Raw genomic sequence first — 18,931 nt, forward strand, 5'->3', positions numbered from 1 at the left:
ACTGTGTTGTAAAGAGATCATTATCACGGCATCTTATACACGCTTGCGGTGGGGGAGTACAGATACATGTTCCCGAATTTTGGGTCGCCAGGGTTGGAAGACTAGTTTTGGTTGCCCCTGCTCGTATGTTGCGTACTAATATCACAAGATCTTTGCATGGAATTTGGACAATAAAAAACATCCAGATTATGTACAACTTATAGGGAGAAACCCTCCATTTGCACTTGAGCGTCTTTCATTGCCTGTGAATGACATCTGGGGATCCCCCATTCCGGTATTGCCAAAGGCGACTGAAGTCCTTGACACGCAAAATCTGTGGGGATTTATTCTGTCCTTGATCTAATCCTAGACTCCGTACTTCCCGGTCTGGAACAGGCAGCAAAGTCATATCTCGGTGTCCGTCATGTTCGACCGAAAGATCGACTCTTTTCACATCGACTTCCATGTCCATGAACGGGTTTGACTCTAGCACTCTGAGGTCAGACCCCAGTGTGAACATGGTGTCAAGATAGTGCTGATTCATCATATGTCCAGTGCCTGGGCGGATAAACAGGCTTCCTAGATAGCGATTTGGAACATATGTGAAGTGAAGCACTCCAAGGTGAGACACTGCATCGCCATAGTTGGCATAGTGTTCAATATGGCGAATAGATCGGGTGACGGGCTGGCAAAAGGAAGACTGGCGCGGATTGTTGAAGTGATTCGCGGCGTTCCCGAAAGTGTATACCTCTAACTTCGTGAGGAGGTCTTGGGGCAGCTCGTCGAGGAGCCAGTCGATGACCAGGCTACCTTCTATTCCGCCTTGGCTATGGAGTATTATCACCACCTTGTGACAGTCAGGATTCAACAGTTCCTGCTTGAGCAGAACATACGCCCTTCGTACGTCGCCTGTCGCGTAGGCGAAGCCTCGTTGAATCAGACATTCAATCAAGTCAAAGACCAAGCCAGCCCTAGAAAGTGTTAGGGATATCGGGAAGGCGCTCCTCGGGGTCATGCTTTTGCACTTACGTGCGATTATGTATCGCCGTGATCTTGCGCCCAAAAGAGTATGACAGCTGATCGATGTTATTCTGCAACCAAAATTTACTGGTGAAGTTAGACTTGAACGCCATCCAAGCTCAAAATATAGACACTCTTACCTGTTTGCCACTCCGTTAATAAAAAACCACCGCTCGTGTTCATGCTCTGGACGACTGGGCACCGGAACCCGGGAGACCAAAACCCTCTCGGGCCCATTCAAAACAAGCATGCAGATAGCGAAGTTAATTGCTATTCCGGCAAATATATAAGCAAAGATCCATACTGCTGGCAACAGCAAGATGATCGTGAATGGAATCGAAATGAGAAAAAGAACCTGACTGATGGTCAAGAACACTTGGGCGGAAAATGAGACCAGACTCCGCCACGACGGATACAGCTCGTCCAACGGAGTCGTCCTGCCGAGACGGAGTGGCAACAGGATGCCCGGGAGCGTCCAGGCATATTTCACAAACAAGAGGATATCGCGACAGAGTAGGAGCAGTGGAGATGCCGTGTAGGGCAATGGGGTCGAACTTGGGTCTCGCCTGGTAAGGCGCATCCGAGGCATGGCGGAGTTGGCACGGCGCTCCCCGCGATGTCACAGCATCCAGGCGATCCTGGAGAGGTTCGTGCGTCTAGAGGTCTAAGGCTGTTCGGCTGTTCGGATGTTCGGAGGATGCGACCAGCCGGGGCGAGTTGAGAAAGTCGAGCGTCGTCCGAAGTGCAGCCGCCGCGCCAAATGAAGAGGGCGTGCGTCATGTGATGGCAGTGGTGATGTATGCCCGTGCGGCGTTTCTTCTCATGACTCGCTTCCAGTCTGCTTCTCGCAGCAGCAGCTCTCGATCCCGTCGGCAGGCTCCGACGGGGAGATTGACGTCAAACATCTGTCTTCTCATCAGCTCGACTTGTTGCGGTTCGTCTACCTCACTAACCAGCCGTAGACCGCGCTGGTTATAGTCCGACGAACAGAACCTTGGCCGAAGGGTCATTCATCGTCTGAGGATCTTCAAGATCATGTTCGGGTCGTGGTGGATATTGACTGTGGACACCACTCGATCTACTCTGAGCTGACGCATGGAACGTAGTACTTGTCGAAAAGTCGTCTCACGCTGACTCACGCACGCCACTTGCTCCTGGCAAGGCTTGCAAATGTCACCCTGGCGGATGTCGGCACTATCCGCCCCCTGCAGCTTGCATTCCAGTCTCCAGCGCGAGCGGATGTAATGCGCAAGCATTTAAAACCGAGTACGGATCACGACCCGGGAATGAGTGCTGGTCTCTGTGGTAAGGCTTCACTCGCCATGGCCGAAGACAATATTGTTGCTAGCCTCGAGCAACCCTGGGAAAGGGACCAGCTGATCGAAGTCCGTACTGGCAAAGCAAAACCGGTCTTTGGTCTGCCTATTGAATCAGCAATCTTCAAATCCGTGCGCTATGGCGCTGTCTCAGTAGATAAGCAGGGCTGCTGTGGGGACGAGCATGTCTACGAGTTCCACGGCGGTCCAGACAAAGCACTCTTACAATACTGTTCGCAGCACTACAATGTATGGAGCCAAGAGCTACCAGGAAGTGCTCATCTCTTTCGGGTCGGAGGCTTTGGCGAAAATCTCGTGGCACACAAGGCCAACGAGCGCAACACCTGCATTGGCGACATTGTTCGCATTGGCCGTGATCTTATCGCCGAAGTGAGTCTACCACGACAACCATGTTTCAAGCTCAACCATCGTTTTCAAGAAAAGAATATGTCACGGTTGACGCAAGAGCGTTTTCGCACGGGGTGGTACTACCGTATTATCCACGAAGGACCCATCAAAGCCGGCGACGAAATTCAGCTCCTCGAGCGCCCGAATCCACAATGGACAGTTGCGCGTGTGCAGCATTTTCTCTATATCGAGAAAGAAAACTTCGAAGCCATGACTCAACTGGCCCAACTTGTTGAACTTGGCAACGAGAGCCGGGACATCTTCAAAAATCGCCTGAACAAAAAGTTTGAAGATCAAGAGCAACGTCTTCTCGGAAGCAGTAAGATGGCGCTTGATATGTGGGCTGAATATCGCCTAGTAGAAAGACAGCGAGAGACTCCGACAGTAGTTTCTTTTACATTCGAAGCCATCAATCCAAGAGAATCGCCCGAAAACGCTGAACCAGGGACTCATGTGCGCCTGAAGCTCGGGGGACGTCTAATTCGTGCCTATTCCGTGGTGTCAGGGGACCAAAATCGCTTTACTCTGGGAGTCGCTCTCTATCGCGAGACAAGTCGCGGTGGCTCGATCTATCTGCATGAGAACCTCTGGGAAGGCGACGTGGTGGCAATCAGCAAATTCGCAGCAACATTTCCACTCAATAAAGATGCCGATCGACATGTTCTGATTGGGGGTGGTATCGGTATAACAGGCCTTATTTGTTCTGCTCAAGCACTACAGCGAAAGGGCCAGTTGTTTCATCTTCATTATGTTGTACGGTCGCAAGAAGAAACGGCTTTCAAGTCACATATCGAATCTCTTGGCTCTAACGTGACAATTTACTCAAAGAAAAACGGAGAGTCCTTTGACGCTGCCACAGTCCTACAAAGGGCCGATAACAATACGCATATCTACTGTTGTTCCGGAGAGAGACTTATGACTGCTGTGCGTGATACCGCCAGCGGACTCGGTCTTCCGCAACACAACCTACACTTCGAGTCGTTCCAAGCCAACAATTCTGGAGACCCATTTACTGCTGAGTTGGCAGAATCAAGACAAAAGCTTGAAGTGCCATCCGGTGGGAGTCTGCTAGATACGTTGAGGCAAGCGGGCTTTGATATCCCATCGACATGCGAAGCAGGCAATTGCGGCACCTGTCGGGTCGGTGTACGTGATGGCCGAGTGGAGCATCGTGGTACAGGTTTATTGGAGAATGAGAAACAAACTGCTATGCTGAGTTGCGTCTCACGTGGGATTGGAAATATTGTTCTGGATTTATAAGGCTCCAAAAGCCTTCCAAAAGCGTTTTCTTTCAGTCCTTCTTCTCCATGTAGGGCAGGCATGCCTCATAGACATTCCTATATCCGGCATACTGTGTGAATCTCTGGAAGACCTTCTCATCTACCATCCTCGCAGATTGAAGCGATCCTGCAATGAAGAAGTCGGTATATGTCGGCTGTGCGCCGATTATAAATGGTCCATCAGCTTCATTGACCTGAATCAATTTGCCGATAGCGCTCATTGCATCGCCCAAGGAGCTCCATGTTTCCTCCTCCTTTTCAAGGTCTAGAAGGTCCTCGAGACGATGGCCTAGCATCGTTTCACGGGTACGCCGGAAGTATTCCTGGGCACGCGGTGACAGAATACCAACCTCACGTGGCATTATCGAACTCCGGAAGGCCTTTCCCGCCACAGATCGTGATTTTAATTCAACTTCCTGGCCCAACTCTGATTTCAGTGGGACAGGGGGATCTGGGTACTTTGACTCCAAAAATACGGAGATCGGACTCGAGTCCATTATGTAGGTGTTGGTTGGCACATGATGAATCGCCGGAACCGTGTATCTTGAGCCTGGAGATTCGCTAGGAGCTATACCACTTTATATAACGGTGTTAGAACAGTTTCATCATGATGGGTCTCGATTGCATCTCACAGTCCTTGGAGAGTAGGCTCGATGTCAGGAAACTCGAGGAAAACAGTCTGGTATGGGATGCGCTTGTAGTTGAGCATCAGGCGGATACGCCATACAACGGGAGAGAAACAGACGCCTCGGGTGCAAGCCAAGTCATACAAAATGATCTCAGGCTCCAACCGGGCTTCCATTTTGTACAGCAGCTGTTCTCTTGTTCCGGTGGCTGTTTTGAGAGCATATGCAGCCTAGTGGGTAAGACACGCGTGTATTTTCGATGCCAGGTCACCCGAAAGCTATCAAACTCTAGAAGATAGGGATGGATATCTGCATGGAAACTCAATGAGGGAGTGGATGAAGTACCGTGAACAAATACGAGCAGGCAGAAGAGGTGTTGAAGTGGGGGCGTTTGTCTTTGTAACTAACTAACGTAATCCACTAGCGAGTGAGACACACGGGCCCGTGAGACAGAAAACCAGCTACTATAATTTCAACCCAATTTATTAAACCAACAACGCCATTGATTTCAAATTTCTATCTATTAGACCTATCAGGGCATTGCGTTCTTTTATGCCCTATTTGATGACAGTCGCTGCATCGCGGGGGTGCGCGTGTAATTGGCTGGGAAGCTGACGCAGCTGGTTCCGCGGGGGCAGTATTAGGAGCTTCATGAGCCTGGTTCATCGACTCCCTGGCTTCTTGGCCCGTAAAACCCTCCGTATGAGCTACGCGCTTAGTCGTTCTGTTGCGTTTTCGCTTTTGTGTCTCGTTTTCAGCCCGTAAATCGCGGACTTCCTTTAGAAGGATTGCATTAGAATGCAACGATTGCTGATAGCCCTTGAGGAGCTGATCAATAGCTTTATTCGTAGGCGTCGGAGGGCTTTGCGAACGTTTCTTAAGCAGTGCCTTGATTGAAGAGCCCTGTCGATTCAATTGTTTGAGATTTGCCGGCGTTTTAGGGCTCCACGCGCTCGATTGGCTCCCTGGTCGACTACCTGAGGGGGTAGGTGTCTGAAGTTGAACATCAAGCTTTGAAATGACCTGATCGGGATCATATGGTACTAAACCAGCTGCGACGAATGCATTTTGAATAGTCTCTGGTTTAAAGGCCTCTTTGCGAGCTTGTGGGAATGCTGCAAGGAAATCACTTGTCGATATGGTTGACCCCCAACCGTGCTTTGCGCTCAATCAAGCTCCCATACGCGCGCTTTAGGGGGCAAAACAGCCTATATCCAAAGGCTGTAGTAGATGAGACGAATGCGGAGGCATGCAGATTGGAATAATATCATTTTGCTCGCACAATCGATCAAAACGGGGGGTCAAATGACTGCCATGGCCATCGAGAACTAGTAGTCGATATTTACCCCTAGTACGACTAGTAGTCGCAGGGATAAATAGCTTTTCTAGCCATCGAAGCCCAATTTCGTCTGTAGTCCAGCCATTCTCACTGATTTCGATTCTCCAATTGTCGGGTAGGTCATCAAACCATGCATATTGTTGGTACTTTGACGATTTGAAGATAATGCATGGTGGGAGTATAAAGCCCGTTGAATTCACACATTCAATCGATGTGACCCATTCGCGATTCCCTGGCTGTAGAACTGACCTCCGACCATAGTATTCAGCTCTTGTAATGACTTTCGCAGTGGCTATAAGCCCCATTGCGAAGCCAGTTTCATCAAAATTGTAGATATCCTCAGGTTGGATACCATTCTCATCGATCGTGCGTCGTACAAGGTCGAACCATGGTTTAATAACCCTTGGATCTTCGCATTTGCCCTCTCATAATTATATCGACGAGAATACCGCGATTTGAGCTCATCATAGCGCTCTGTATATCTGTAAACCCAATTGACTCCAACAGTCTGACTACCACGCTCTGCTAGTAGAATATTGGCCATATCCCTTACCATACAAGGCCGGGGAGCTGATCCACGTGTATCCATAGAGAGTATCCACCGTAGGAGCGATTCCTCTTCAGTTGGAGTCAATTTATAATTGCTGGCGCGGGTTTCCGACCGATGAAGTTTGCCATTGTATCGGCGATGGAGAGTTGCGGTAGGTACTTGAAATCGGCGCGCAGCTTCGCGAATTGATCGAAATTCTTCGTTCTGAAAGGCTTGTATTGCGAGCTGGATCCTACCTTCTTGGTTGATAGAATTTTGAGGAATTTGACTGCGAATTGGGGGCATAGTGGGTAGTTGAAATGAGGAGGTTGACGCGCTGGGGCGCGACCGCGGTTTCTGTCTCACGCGCCCGTGTGTCTCACTTGCTAGTGGATTACGTTAGGAGGAACTTCAGTCTTACGTAAACATGTTTCTATCTTGGAAATTGATCGACCCCATCACTGATAATTTACTGACCTGTATGGATCTAAAACACTGGATCAAAATATAGTTCAAATTTACCCAGATACTCAGATATCCAGTCATAGATGACAAATCGGAACCCAGTGGTGCCAAAATATAACCCTTCCAAAGCTTGAGGCAATCTTTCTCAGGCCTCTTGAAACACGCAGAAAGCCAATCAAAACACATTTAAGAGCAAATGTTAGTGTAAATGCCAAGTGGCTCAAACACATTGCGAGAACAAAGAGCAGTCGGAGAATTCCCAGGCTGATACCAAGAAGATCTAAACAGAAACTAATCACGTCATCATGTAAAGCTAACACTCTTTGGGAAAGATCGGAGAGGACTTGTAGAAGATCAGTCATGTCGAGGTAGAGATTTGATGAAGTGTTTAGAATCGGTTTGAACAATGATATAGCCAAATTTTCCATCGTAAAAAAGTTGACGGTAACACTGCCGCCTCGGGAAACGATCGGCTCCCGGAGCCGAGCCTGAGTTCGTCCCTCCGTCACCAGTCTTTCATTCTTTGTTTGACTTCCTCTGAAAATAAGCACGTTGCTGCCTACGGCCGTTCCTAGGAGCCCGGGCGAAGGATTGCCTGTTTGTTATCATGCTTCTGCTCTCTAGTACTTACTTTCGAACTCACTGTCTGTCTTAGTGATTATTCTATTATGTTTCTTATTACCTAGGATCCTTTGCATTACTAAAATATAATCAGTCGCTCGTAGGACGCAGATAGTATAAGGGGGTAGGTATTAGGCGGTGGGCAGCAGGCGGTGGGTATGAAATAGTTTCAAACTTTTGCACTGCCACTTTAGTTATTTACCAGACCGTAACTGCAATCTTCCTAATACTTGCACAAATCTCTACAACTATTCAAATACAGAAGAAATACGCCACTCAAAGTTTCGACAATTACACATATCTTCAGCCTTCCATACCCTAGGCTTAGTTCTTAGCCCGAAATTCTTTGTCTTCAGGTTGTTCTACCATTTTGAGACCAAATGAATATAATAGAATAATACTAGGCATTCTAATGACATTGCTCTATAATGTCGAAGAATTCTGAATTTCTGAAAATTTTGGGGTTTGGTGGAGATTTAGATTTACAGTACTTACCGAGCAGTTAGAAAGATACGCTGCGTAAGAAATGAGCGGATTGCCAAGCAAATCGGTGGGACTAGGATGGAGCTCAAGGACCTGGACTCACTCCCAAGTCTCCGACAAGCAAGTCCCCACCCCGCTATAGCGAATCCACGCAGCTAATCGAGCGATGTCACCTTGTCAGGTTAGGCGGACGGGCACTGACTACCGAGCCCGCCTCCCCGAAGGCTTGGGGTCGCGCTAATAATTTACGAGGCACGCAATAATTCAGTTTTTGCGATCTCTGGAAAATACTCACCCCCATCTCCTCTCTTTTGAACTCCCATTTCCCCCAACCATGACCGAAACGCCTTCTACTGTCCAATCGCCGCTTCGGATCGGCACCCGGCGATCCAACCTCGCTGTTGTTCAGGCAGAGGGCATCCGGGATCGTCTGCGAGAGATCGTGCCAGACCAATCCTATGAGATCGAGACTCTTCGTACGTTGGGTGACCGAGACCAGTTGACGGCGCTCTACAACTTTGGCGCTAAGAGTCTTTGGACCACCGAGTTAGAGGAGAAGCTCACCTCTGGTGAATTGGATGTCATCGTACATTGTTTGAAAGGTAAATCAATTCCTTTGTCCTTCAAATTCAAATATTGGTTCAAACTCTTAACTGTCCTACTGTAGATATGCCGACTCGGCTGCCCGACTCGTGTGAGCTTGCAGCTACTCCGCAACGGGACGATCCCACAGACGCACTGATCGTCAAGGCCGGCCTACCGTACACGAGCTTAAAGACTCTGCCCGATGGCGCAGTTGTAGGCACTTCATCGGTTCGACGGTCGGCCCAGCTCCGCCGGCTTTACCCCCATCTTCGCTTTGCCAATTTACGCGGTAACGTGGAGACTCGTCTCGCAAAAGTAGACGATCCGAATAGTGAGTATACGTGCATGGTCATGTCAACGGCCGGCCTCGAGCGCGTAGGCCTCAAACACCGCATCAATCAATACCTCCACTCGAAGGATGGGGGCATTTTCCACGCCGTCGGCCAGGGCGCCCTGGGCTTGGAAATTCGCAAAGGAGACGCGAAGATGCGCGCATTGCTAGATCAGTTAGCTGACCACAAGTCAACTCTTGCTTGTCTCGCCGAGCGGTCCCTGATGCGAACGCTAGAAGGCGGCTGCAGTGTCCCTATCGGTGTTGAGACCGAATGGATTCAACCCGACAAGTTGCGGATGACTGCCATCGTCGTCAGTCTGGATGGCTCCCGGAGCGTCCAGGACACCGTTGATGCAAAACTCGAAACTGCCGACGAGGCGAACGCACTCGGCCAAGAACTGGCCGCAAGACTAGTCGCGGGAGGGGCAGAGGCGATTTTGAAAGATATCAACGCCAACCGGCCTGCTAAGGACTGAGTGCTGGACATAATTATATCCTGTGGACCTTGGTTACGGAAACGTGTCGCCGCGCGCTCAAACGGTATAGACTAGTATATGGATATTATGATGACATCGGACGGAAAAAGCTTCGAGAATGTAGAGAATGCTCACTTGAACCCAAAAAAAAAAAATAAAAACAAATGATTCATGACAGGCCATATTTGCCTTGCCATCTACCCGTCTATAACTTGCGGAAATACACTTTCTGCGCTAATTGCGACATAGAACACGAGAACACAATAACTATCGTATACTAACCAGGGTTGGACCACTGCTATTGAAAACCTGCTTTGTATTAATGATTACAATGCATTTTAACTCCTCAAATTCGATGATCGCAGAGCAGCTATAGAGCTAGCTGTGGGGTAGTCCCTCTATTCTGCATCTCCACCAACCCAGCATATACACCTCCCTTCTTCATCAACTCTCGGTGATTGCCAATCTCAACTAATCTTCCCGCCTCTAAAACGCAGATTACGTCCGCATGCTGGATCGTGCTCAGCCGATGCGCGACGGCGATCGTGGTTCTCTTCTCCGAAGCTTTATTCAACGCTTCCTGTACCATTGTTTCTGACCGGGAATCCAGCGCAGCAGTTGCCTCGTCCAGGAGCAGGGTTGAGTTGCAGTCTTGTGATTCGGGCGGAATTGTAGCCTCTTTTATAGCCCGTGAGGCGAAATCCGCCTCCTTCACCGCGCGGACGTTGACCAGCTCCAGCAACGCACACCGCTGCATCTCAAGTTGTTCGATCATGCTATTTTCGCATCCGCAAAGCTAGAATTCCAACCAATCTCGCCGAAAGCCCCGGATCAATGATTACACTTACCGTCGTCGCCAGACTGCGTGATTGTGGGGTCTTGCCACAGCGGGTCAGGAATTCACCTCACAATGTGGAATCCACCTTGGTCTGGCGAGCTTGCGGTATTTTCGCCATTGGTTCGCATCGCCGTGGCATGCTGCAGAGATTCGTTGATTGGGTAAGGATGGACCGGAGAGAACAACGAGGACAACAACTACAAGGTCAACACGTTTGGAATCACGCCGCCGAAAGTAGATCTGCGACGCCAAGGCCACAGTACAATGTAACCTCCGACGGGGCGTCACATAAGGCAAATGAAGTGGAGCAGGGAGTATCGAGGGAGGCAGCCGGTGAGAGTTCACTCGTTGCGAAGTCGAAAGGAAAAGAGAGACCTCAGCGGCAAGGTCTCAGCGGCAGAAGGCAACCGAAATAGCGTTGCGAGACCCACGGTGGCTTATTCGAGAAAGAAACGGTGGCTTGATATACAATCACGCGGTGTCAAGGACACGATACGGTGGAGGAATGTAACATCTCCGGCGAAATGAAAAGGGGCAGTGCATCGGGCTGAAAGCCAATGCGCGGGCAACGGTGGGGACCGAGAAAGGAAGGACCGAGGGGGAAAGAAGAAAGGAAAAGAAGGGAAAGTGCGTCGACGAAGGGGAGCAGAGGGCGAGGGGGCTTTTATAGATGGACGGCCGACGCGCAGGGCGGTAAAAGCGGCCAGAGGCAGCGCTAAACCCGAACAGGGACCATGGTGCGGGCGGCATCCCCGAAAGGGCAGTGGGGCTGCGAATTCAGGCAGGCGGTGGGACGGGAGCCGTTTCCGCCCCCCCCGCTCACCGTGTCAATTAATACTGCATTATTAGCAGTTGCTTTCTTGATCCTCTCTATCTATTTGAGATCTTGAATTCTAAGGGTGGCGGCTAATATCTAGTGATTATATATTAGATTGCCTTCGTTATTATATTTCAGGATAGCTAGTACAGCTTATTTAACTCTAATTTTATAATCCTAGTTGTCTACTAAGTGCGTCCGCTTAATTTTTAGCTGTTCCCTTATAGTGTTTAATTCTATAATTATCTGTGCTAGGGTTTCTGCGTTACGCGCTACTAGCTGGGCGCGGTGAACCTGTGTATTTCTGGGTGATACTTGCTGTTACGAACCCTGCAACAGGAGGGGCTGCAGCCTACTGACGAGCCATCAAGAACCAAACCATTCCCAGGAGCTAGTTAGGCGCAATCACTAGTCACGTGCATACTCAAGCAGCAAGGCAGACAGGAGTTGTCAGCACCACTGGTAGAAGGGTTTTAATTATCTAACTGCCCTAAATAGGGTAAATAAGCAAGGTTTATGCTAGTGCGGAAAACGATACTGATCCACTAATTGTTATCGGCGGATATGCTGCAGTTTAGACGTACTGGTCTTCGTTGTAGTTTTGCTGTGCCAAGAAAACTAAAGGATACTGTGACGGCACGATGTGTAGTAGATAACCCTACAGACCGCCTGCTACTCACTGAGCATGAGCATGAGCATGAGCTGATGTCACGATCTGTGCGCCAAATACTAATATGGAACGGGAGAGCCAAAATCTCTTCTAGAATTCATTCTACTTTCGAAGAATTTTTGCAGTGGCAAGCCAACCGTCGCGCGCGCTGCTAAAGGAGGGCAACCATCCACTTTCTTCTCGGAGTTTCGCATTGCTGACTCGTGTAGAGCGTGTCAGTGATGTAGAGCGGTTGCCCAGTAACAGCGCCGCTCGTCCTGGGAGGCGTAGCCATGCAGGCCGCCCTGCTGCTGTAGAAAGTGCATCTGCATAGGCCCGCTTCGTCAGTGGCTCATCATCGACGACATTATAGGTCCCTGATGGGACGGCCAAAGCTGCTGCAACAGCAGCACCCGCGTCAGCGACGTGAATGGACGAAACATAGCCATTGGGTGGGCCCATCATGATGGCAATATGATTTCGCGCAAGTCGGAAGAACTCCTCGCTATGTTTCGCGCCGGGCCCATAGAACCAGCCAAAACGGAGGATGACACCAGTGCCACCAGTCTTTATAAAGCGATGCGTGCTGGCTTCTGCAGCCAGATTGCCGTGGGCCATGGGAAAGTCGTCTGTTGGGCTATTTTCGTGAATCCAAGCGTCGCCTTGGTCTGCGTACAGCATGCTTACAGATTCTTGGACGATACGCTCGGCGCCCGCGGATATTGCGGCGTCGACAATGGTCGCAGAGCCTTCCTTGCGCACTCGATCATTCTCAACCCACGCACTTGATTGCATGAATTTTGACACCGGCGGTATGGCTGTAGCAAGGTTGACGACTGCTTGATGTCCCTCAATTTGCTTGATCAATGCCATACGGTCGTATATCGAGACCGTGGTGGTCGAAGCGCCTTGATTTTGCAGCCGACTTGCTTTCTCAGGGGTTCGGGCCACGGCGGTGACACTATGCCCAGCGTCAACGAGTGCTTGAACAGCATAACGGCCGATCGCTCCTGTCGCCCCTACAACAAATACTTTCATTTTCTCGAGTCAGGGGGTTGTTTCTCGCAAGAATGAAGACTTCGCATTGAATTCTTCCGCTCATCCCCAAAATACCTTTTGACTATTCACACTCTTTGCGTCACGTGAACCCGTTCGCTCGTATTCATGGGTTCCACTAGGTGAAGTTATTTCAAGAGATACGAGTCTATGACTCTTAAATCACGCCTGCAGTTTCAACCCCTGTAAGTGTACCCAGTGCCCTCATAAAAGCGGAGGCAGCCCGAAGAGGCAAGACCCCGCTGGCAGAGAGGTTATGGCAAAGAGGTGCCATTTGCCTAGAAGGGGAAACTGATTGTGCTGCCATTCTGCCCCCACCCTGGCTTGTTACTTTTTTGTGTTTTATTCTCTCGAGCCTGTGCCATCCATTGGCGTTAGGCCTTGGCAGTCCCTCGGACTCTCGACAACTGATAGCTTGTTCCTCGTAAAGTCGCAAAATGATTCCCGAAAAAGAAGTAGTTATTGTCGATTAAACTCAATGAATTACGAGCTCTCTGCTCAAGAAATTGTACTGTGTACGTAGGGGCACACTGCCCCAGTGATCTACAACATATGATGTCATGACAAGCTGAGGATGCGAACGTGGACACTACAACTCGATATATTCAGCGTTCTTTTCATTGCTGCCCAATTTTTGCAAGGCAAACCGAATGAATGCAGACGAAGGAAGTTATAAAGTACCGCTAGAGAGTTATATAGAGGCTTTTCTACGATCTCACGCATGACAGTCATTTAACCAACACACAATTCAATTGTTGATCGACGAGGTGTGACTCAGAGTGTTAAGCTAAATTGCGCCTCGTAAATTGTGCAATTCCGAGAAGAGTCATGGCAAACTCAATACCTCTGGTACTTATAGATATATCTAGGGTCGGAAGTCCTAAGGAGTTTTCTTTGCCCATGGTCATATGTGCAATCAGAGGTCGAATTCACCGAACATGGTATCTTTAGAAACTCCTCAGTCTCTCCAAGGCTCCAACATACCCAGACTTAACGTTGAATTTTCATGGAGGAAATGGAATACTGTGATCACCGATGGCAGAAATTCTGATCACAACCCGATGTATACCGTCAATTTTCCAAAAGCGATCAGATCACCTCATTTCATTTTCACATCAGTGCCTGACCAAAGGACTATTGGTACCGGAACGCTGGGCACATTCTCCATCAATGCCGAATACGAACTGCATGACCGGAAAGACATACTAGTAGCGCAAAAGCGCTGGCAGACAGTATACACCTACCACTCGCTTGCATTCTCTGACTCTAGCTGCCCTGTTACCATGACTTGGTCTAGCAGCAGCGGGTTCAAGAAATGGAACTTTGTTTGCACGGATGAAAACCGGCAAACAGTCGCAAGGTTCTCTGCCAATATTTGGGGACTCAAAAATATCGGGACGATTGAGCTTTTGGTAGCAAAGGCCGAAAGCGATAGAGCGAGAGAAGAGATTGTTGTCACTGGATTAACTCTTTTCTACTGTACGATATTGAGATCATGCAGTATTTTGTCCCTCTTGGGAGCGGCCTTAGCTTATCCCAGCAAGCAAAAAGTTATTCCGTCTGAGGCTCTGTCTACAATAAGCAATTAGCCTGGCTCGAATGGCTCACCTGGCCGTATGGAGTTATTTCGGATACCCTTTGTTATTAAATCTCCCCTTTATGTACTATACTTTGCTCTCCACTCAATAATTTAAACCCATATTGATTGGCTGCTACATTTTACAAAGAATCTCTTACGAATCGAGACTCGAGAACCGCTTTATGGTGCCCAAATTATTTAATACGTGCTCATACTATAGGGATTCTCACCAAGGTAACTTCACAATGACCACAAATCCTCCCTGACACTAGGGTGCTATAGTCAGACTTGGGGAATAGCGAGTTGGGATCAATTGTAGAGGTACCTAGTCGATAAGATAATCTCATTAATTTTGGGCTGGGAAAGCGGGTCTATTCGGCATCTCTCTGTCAGTCAAAGCGGTCGTACGCAATATCAAACTAGAATACGGTCGGTTGGTTGGTTGGTTGATATCATTTACCTTGACCCCTCGCAAAATGAAAATGATGTGCAGGCTGCCTCAACTACATATATCTCCGAGTATGTACATGTAGAGTGATCCACTTCCGGAAAACGAGCTTAGAGCCTCGTCAAGGCCTCTCGTGGCCTAGTTGCCGCTCCCATTGTTAGGCTGCCCTCGTGACGCGGGACTCCGAAAACCGTTGTGACGCCTTGGCGAAGCCTAGGACAGCGCTGAGTGTCCTAGCCCGCGAGACGGTGTCTGGTTTACCTTTCTTACCTTCGGTTGAGCCTCGCAGCAGACTTGACATGCTTCTAAACGCATCCCCTACTTCTCTCCGTAACTCCCTCCGAATATCTCTCAGGTTTGGACAGTACACTAGCACATGGGTGACTGTTTCCTGCACGCCACACACGCAGCGGTTGTTGTCGCGGAAGCCAAACGTCTTCGTGTAGGTGGATCACCAACTATGACCCGTGCGTAACTGTGTCAATAGGCACGCCCGGTTCCTGGGCAGATTCCCATAAACTTTCGTGTATGATGCCGGCAGGGTGCCGTCGATCTTTCGTAGGTGGCCGCCTTTGGCAGATCACCTCCATTCCTGCTCCCACTGTGCGATAATTTTGCTGCGGATGCGTCGTCTCCCTTGAGAGTAACGGACGGAAGGGATGGGCTTGCCTAGAGACACGGCGTCCTTGGCCAGTCGATCTGCCGCATCGTTTCCTGGGTTGTCGCAGTGCCCTGGTACCCATTGGAGGCGGAGCGCGGTTCCCTCTGTTTGGACCTCCGTGGCGGCTTGAAGGATCTCGTGAAAGATCCGCTGTCCAGGTTTGTTCCTCGAATTTTGAATTGCCTGCAAAGCTGATACTGTCGCACAGGATCGTCGCTGTGGTACATCTACAGTCTTCTAAGTTTCCCCAGCGTTGATGGGCGATCTTGAACACCGTGCTGATCGCGTAGAAGAGAACCGATAAGCTCCACAGCATGAACCGACCAGCCTTCTATTGGTCCGAAAGGGACCTGTTGAGATTCGGCAACCAGGAGGTTGCCATCGCGCGCTGAGGCATCTGAATAGACAGCAATGTCAGATTGAGCAGTATCTCGGTCTGTCCCAATCTCGATCTCCTCGAATGGTTCGGCTCGCCACGGGGGTAGTGGGCTTGGGTCAATTGTCTCTAGTTCATTCAACTTTTGCAAGTCCAAGATATTCAAAGCTTCCGCCAGTAGAAAGCGTGCATACTTTCCGATGTTGTTTCTCCGTTTCTGGACATGTGAAAGTGCACTCCAAAAAGGGTGTTCACGGGGCAGGCTGTGAAGTCTTGCGATAGTACTTTGGGCTCGATGGCGGAGGCGGAGGTGTGTCGGAACGACGTGTGTTTCTACCTCTAGGGTGGTAGTCGCAACTGTTCGAAAGGCCGACAAGATACGGATCAGTGGGGCTCTTTGCACCGTGTCGAGGTTGCGTAGGTGAGTTTTATCTCTCAGAGGGTCATGCCAGACCGTTGACGCATATTCCACCACCGGTGTGACGCATGCTCTATAGATATGTCGCGTCTGTTCCGAGTGCAACTGTCGCAGCCCCGCTAATGCGATGGTCGCCTTGGTGGCACGTTTGATGGCTCGCTGGACATGTTCCTTCCACCACAACTCTTGGTCGAAGATCACACCCAGGTCTTAGCATAGATAGACAGCCAGTTGTGGCCCGTGTATAGCTATGTTAATAGGTATACCTAGCCCCTAGACAGGTTACTATATAGCTTCTGAGTATATACTACTGGTAGTGTGTTGTCGATCTTCCTTAAATGACTGCTAGTGCTGGATTTCTACTTATGCTCCTACTGACTCGAATCTTCCTATAGAGGTATGCGTTCTCCCTGGTCAGCAGGGCTAGAAGGAGTGGATCTTGCCTAGACGTATAGCTCCCCGAGCTAGTTAGTATACTGCATCGTTCCCTGGGTTACTAATTAAGAATGTGAATATATGCCCTGGCGGCCAAGGTAACAAGGATCGGATAAAAGCTATCAATCAGTTAGTGTGGCGTTAACAACTGCAATCAATATATTTTGGAAATTACGAGGTTTAACCAGTAGAATGAAAACTTGAACTTCCCTAGAGGGTGGTGGCGAAGTAGCGGGCGAAAAACAAGAGGAGCAGGGCAGTTCTGGACGCTAGTTCATGTAACCCTCGAATCCTGCGAGCTAACCTAATCATGATCCTGGACCCTGGTAAACGTTGGTATCTACCTGGTCGTATATTAGCGACGGCGTTCATGACTTCGATTGGAGATACATCCGAGTATTGAGATTAGCTTTTTTACGTCCAACATGGGATGCTGCTATACGATAACGAGGACATCGCTTAGTGGTAGGTACAGTGGCGCAGCTCAAGTCTGGCCTGGTGTGATAGATACCGATACCCTGCCCCAAGAGTTATCTGCCGGGAAAAATACAAGCGTACTGTGCGTGCGTACTTTTTAGCCAAATGACGCATTTGGTATTCCAAGACATAAGTTACTATTCAATATATATTTGTGTTGGTATTCATGAAAATCCATGATAGTTTCTAATAGAGTGTTAAGTTGTATTTGAGGAGCTTTCAGCTATGCAACTTCTCACACTTGCTCTTGTTTTCCTTGTTGGAGCCGTAATGGCTGCACCGGCGAGGGAGACTCCTAGGGGAGTTTTGGACAAGCGACAGGTATGATAGCCCCGTATTTCTAACTACGAATGGGAAGACTCGGTTAATTATATCGTCTACCTGATAGGATGTAAGTGATGATCCCAATATGAACTACTTGACTGGATGGGCACAGGACTGAATAGATCGTCTGTCCGATAGCTTGTAAGTGATGACCCTGATATGAACTACTTCACTAGATGGATATAGGACTGACTGGATCGTCTACCTGATAGAATGTAAGTGATGACCCTGATATGAACCACTTGACTGGATGGATACAGGACTGACTGTGTACGTGTCTCTCCCAAAAAGGTGAGATATCAATCGATACTTGTGCGTGGAGTGGATGCATGGCAAATTTTTGACTCTGCCTTGGTCTGGGTTTTGCCCTAATTGTTCAGTTTTAGGTTTTCCCAAACTGTAATGCGAATGCAAAGGCAATTAAAATGTCCCATCTAGTTTAAGTCTGAATATGCAACTTTTTGATTTTCGCTTTCCCTTCTGCCTCACATTAATCAATATGACTTGTGCAAGTAACTCCAGTTACACATGACGAAGCTTGTGCCGAGCAAAAAAAATTTTCTATAAGATTCGAGTCCGCCGAACGGGGTGGCAAATGAGCAATTTAACCCCTACATCCACCCACATATGGGCAATTCTCTCTAAATAGTGAACCATGCTTTGCCTATGTCCTGGGCAGGTTAAGACCCCAGCCACATTCTGCAATGCTGGATATGCTAAGCAACTAAGTCCTCAAACGCGGTTACATTCATCCCAGTGGAGGACGAGCATCTCATCTAGAAGTGATGTGGTGAAGGGTTGGCTTGTAAAATACATTCTTTGAGGTCTCTATCTGTATTGTTAAATATAAACACTATTTTAGGAAGCGGTCTGGTGACTAAAGGTTCAACGAGCATGACCTAGCAGGACGAGCTTATTTCGGATTTATTTTCCAGGAATGAAGTCGTAAGAGTGTAGACGTATAACTGATTTCGAAAAGTACTGTAAGCTAAATTCAGGCATTATGTATTCTGATACGACGATGTAGAAAGATTAGAATACTTCTTATATCACGTAACGTAATCAACCACCGAGCGGCCCCCAACTCGATATTGATATACCCCTCCCATATCACATCCTAATACGACATTTTTATTGGCTGTTGAACGTCGATTTGTCACAACATACCCCTGGGATAGAGCGAAGTTCCTCACTGACATGAGGAGGTCCTCTCGAGTAGAATAAATTGCTTCCGGTGGTGCCTCCATAATTTGTTTGATTCAAATATAGTTTAACTTCTGTCGGAGCAACTGTAATATTAAGTATTGTATGTAATGTTGTCACGGCGACATACAGGAATGCTGAGTCAGGGTGGTGTCCGGAGTAAAACCGGCGGTGCCCCTATCAGGACCC

At 48.8% G+C, this 18,931-nt stretch overlaps 6 protein-coding genes across 6 annotated transcripts; 2 read left to right on the forward strand and 4 right to left on the reverse strand.

The window, feature by feature from the left end:
• Positions 1-235: 235 nt before the first annotated feature.
• Positions 236-1,588, reverse strand: N7532_007063 (uncharacterized protein; the record flags this gene model as incomplete). The annotated part of the gene is made up of 3 exons (XM_056619556.1): positions 236-950; positions 1,009-1,086; positions 1,140-1,588. 3 exons carry the CDS (start codon positions 1,586-1,588, stop codon positions 236-238), a joined length of 1,242 nt encoding a protein of 413 aa, XP_056475715.1.
• Positions 1,589-2,321: 733 nt separating this feature from the next.
• Positions 2,322-3,983, forward strand: N7532_007064 (uncharacterized protein; the record flags this gene model as incomplete). The annotated part of the gene is made up of 1 exon (XM_056619557.1): positions 2,322-3,983. The coding sequence occupies one exon, from the start codon at positions 2,322-2,324 to the stop codon at positions 3,981-3,983; it is 1,662 nt and encodes a 553-aa protein (XP_056475716.1).
• A 31-nt stretch (positions 3,984-4,014) lies between these two features.
• Positions 4,015-4,805, reverse strand: N7532_007065 (glutathione S-transferase family protein; the record flags this gene model as incomplete). Its single annotated transcript, XM_056619558.1, has 2 exons — positions 4,015-4,579; positions 4,636-4,805. The coding sequence occupies 2 exons, from the start codon at positions 4,803-4,805 to the stop codon at positions 4,015-4,017; spliced, it is 735 nt and encodes a 244-aa protein (XP_056475717.1).
• Positions 4,806-8,400: 3,595 nt separating this feature from the next.
• On the forward strand, positions 8,401-9,461 carry N7532_007066 (porphobilinogen deaminase; the record flags this gene model as incomplete). The annotated part of the gene is made up of 2 exons (XM_056619559.1): positions 8,401-8,668; positions 8,734-9,461. 2 exons carry the CDS (start codon positions 8,401-8,403, stop codon positions 9,459-9,461), a joined length of 996 nt encoding a protein of 331 aa, XP_056475718.1.
• Positions 9,462-9,831: 370 nt separating this feature from the next.
• Positions 9,832-10,236, reverse strand: N7532_007067 (putative ABC multidrug transporter; the record flags this gene model as incomplete). The annotated part of the gene is made up of 1 exon (XM_056619560.1): positions 9,832-10,236. The coding sequence occupies one exon, from the start codon at positions 10,234-10,236 to the stop codon at positions 9,832-9,834; it is 405 nt and encodes a 134-aa protein (XP_056475719.1).
• Positions 10,237-11,888: 1,652 nt separating this feature from the next.
• On the reverse strand, positions 11,889-12,803 carry N7532_007068 (NAD-dependent epimerase/dehydratase family protein; the record flags this gene model as incomplete). Its single annotated transcript, XM_056619561.1, has 1 exon — positions 11,889-12,803. The coding sequence occupies one exon, from the start codon at positions 12,801-12,803 to the stop codon at positions 11,889-11,891; it is 915 nt and encodes a 304-aa protein (XP_056475720.1).
• Between the last annotated feature and the right edge of the window lie 6,128 nt (positions 12,804-18,931).

The sequence above is a fragment of the Penicillium argentinense genome (assembly GCF_028826775.1).
Source record: "Penicillium argentinense strain IBT 30761 chromosome Unknown utg000005l_segment0_segment0, whole genome shotgun sequence".
Taxonomy (NCBI): domain Eukaryota; kingdom Fungi; phylum Ascomycota; class Eurotiomycetes; order Eurotiales; family Aspergillaceae; genus Penicillium; species Penicillium argentinense.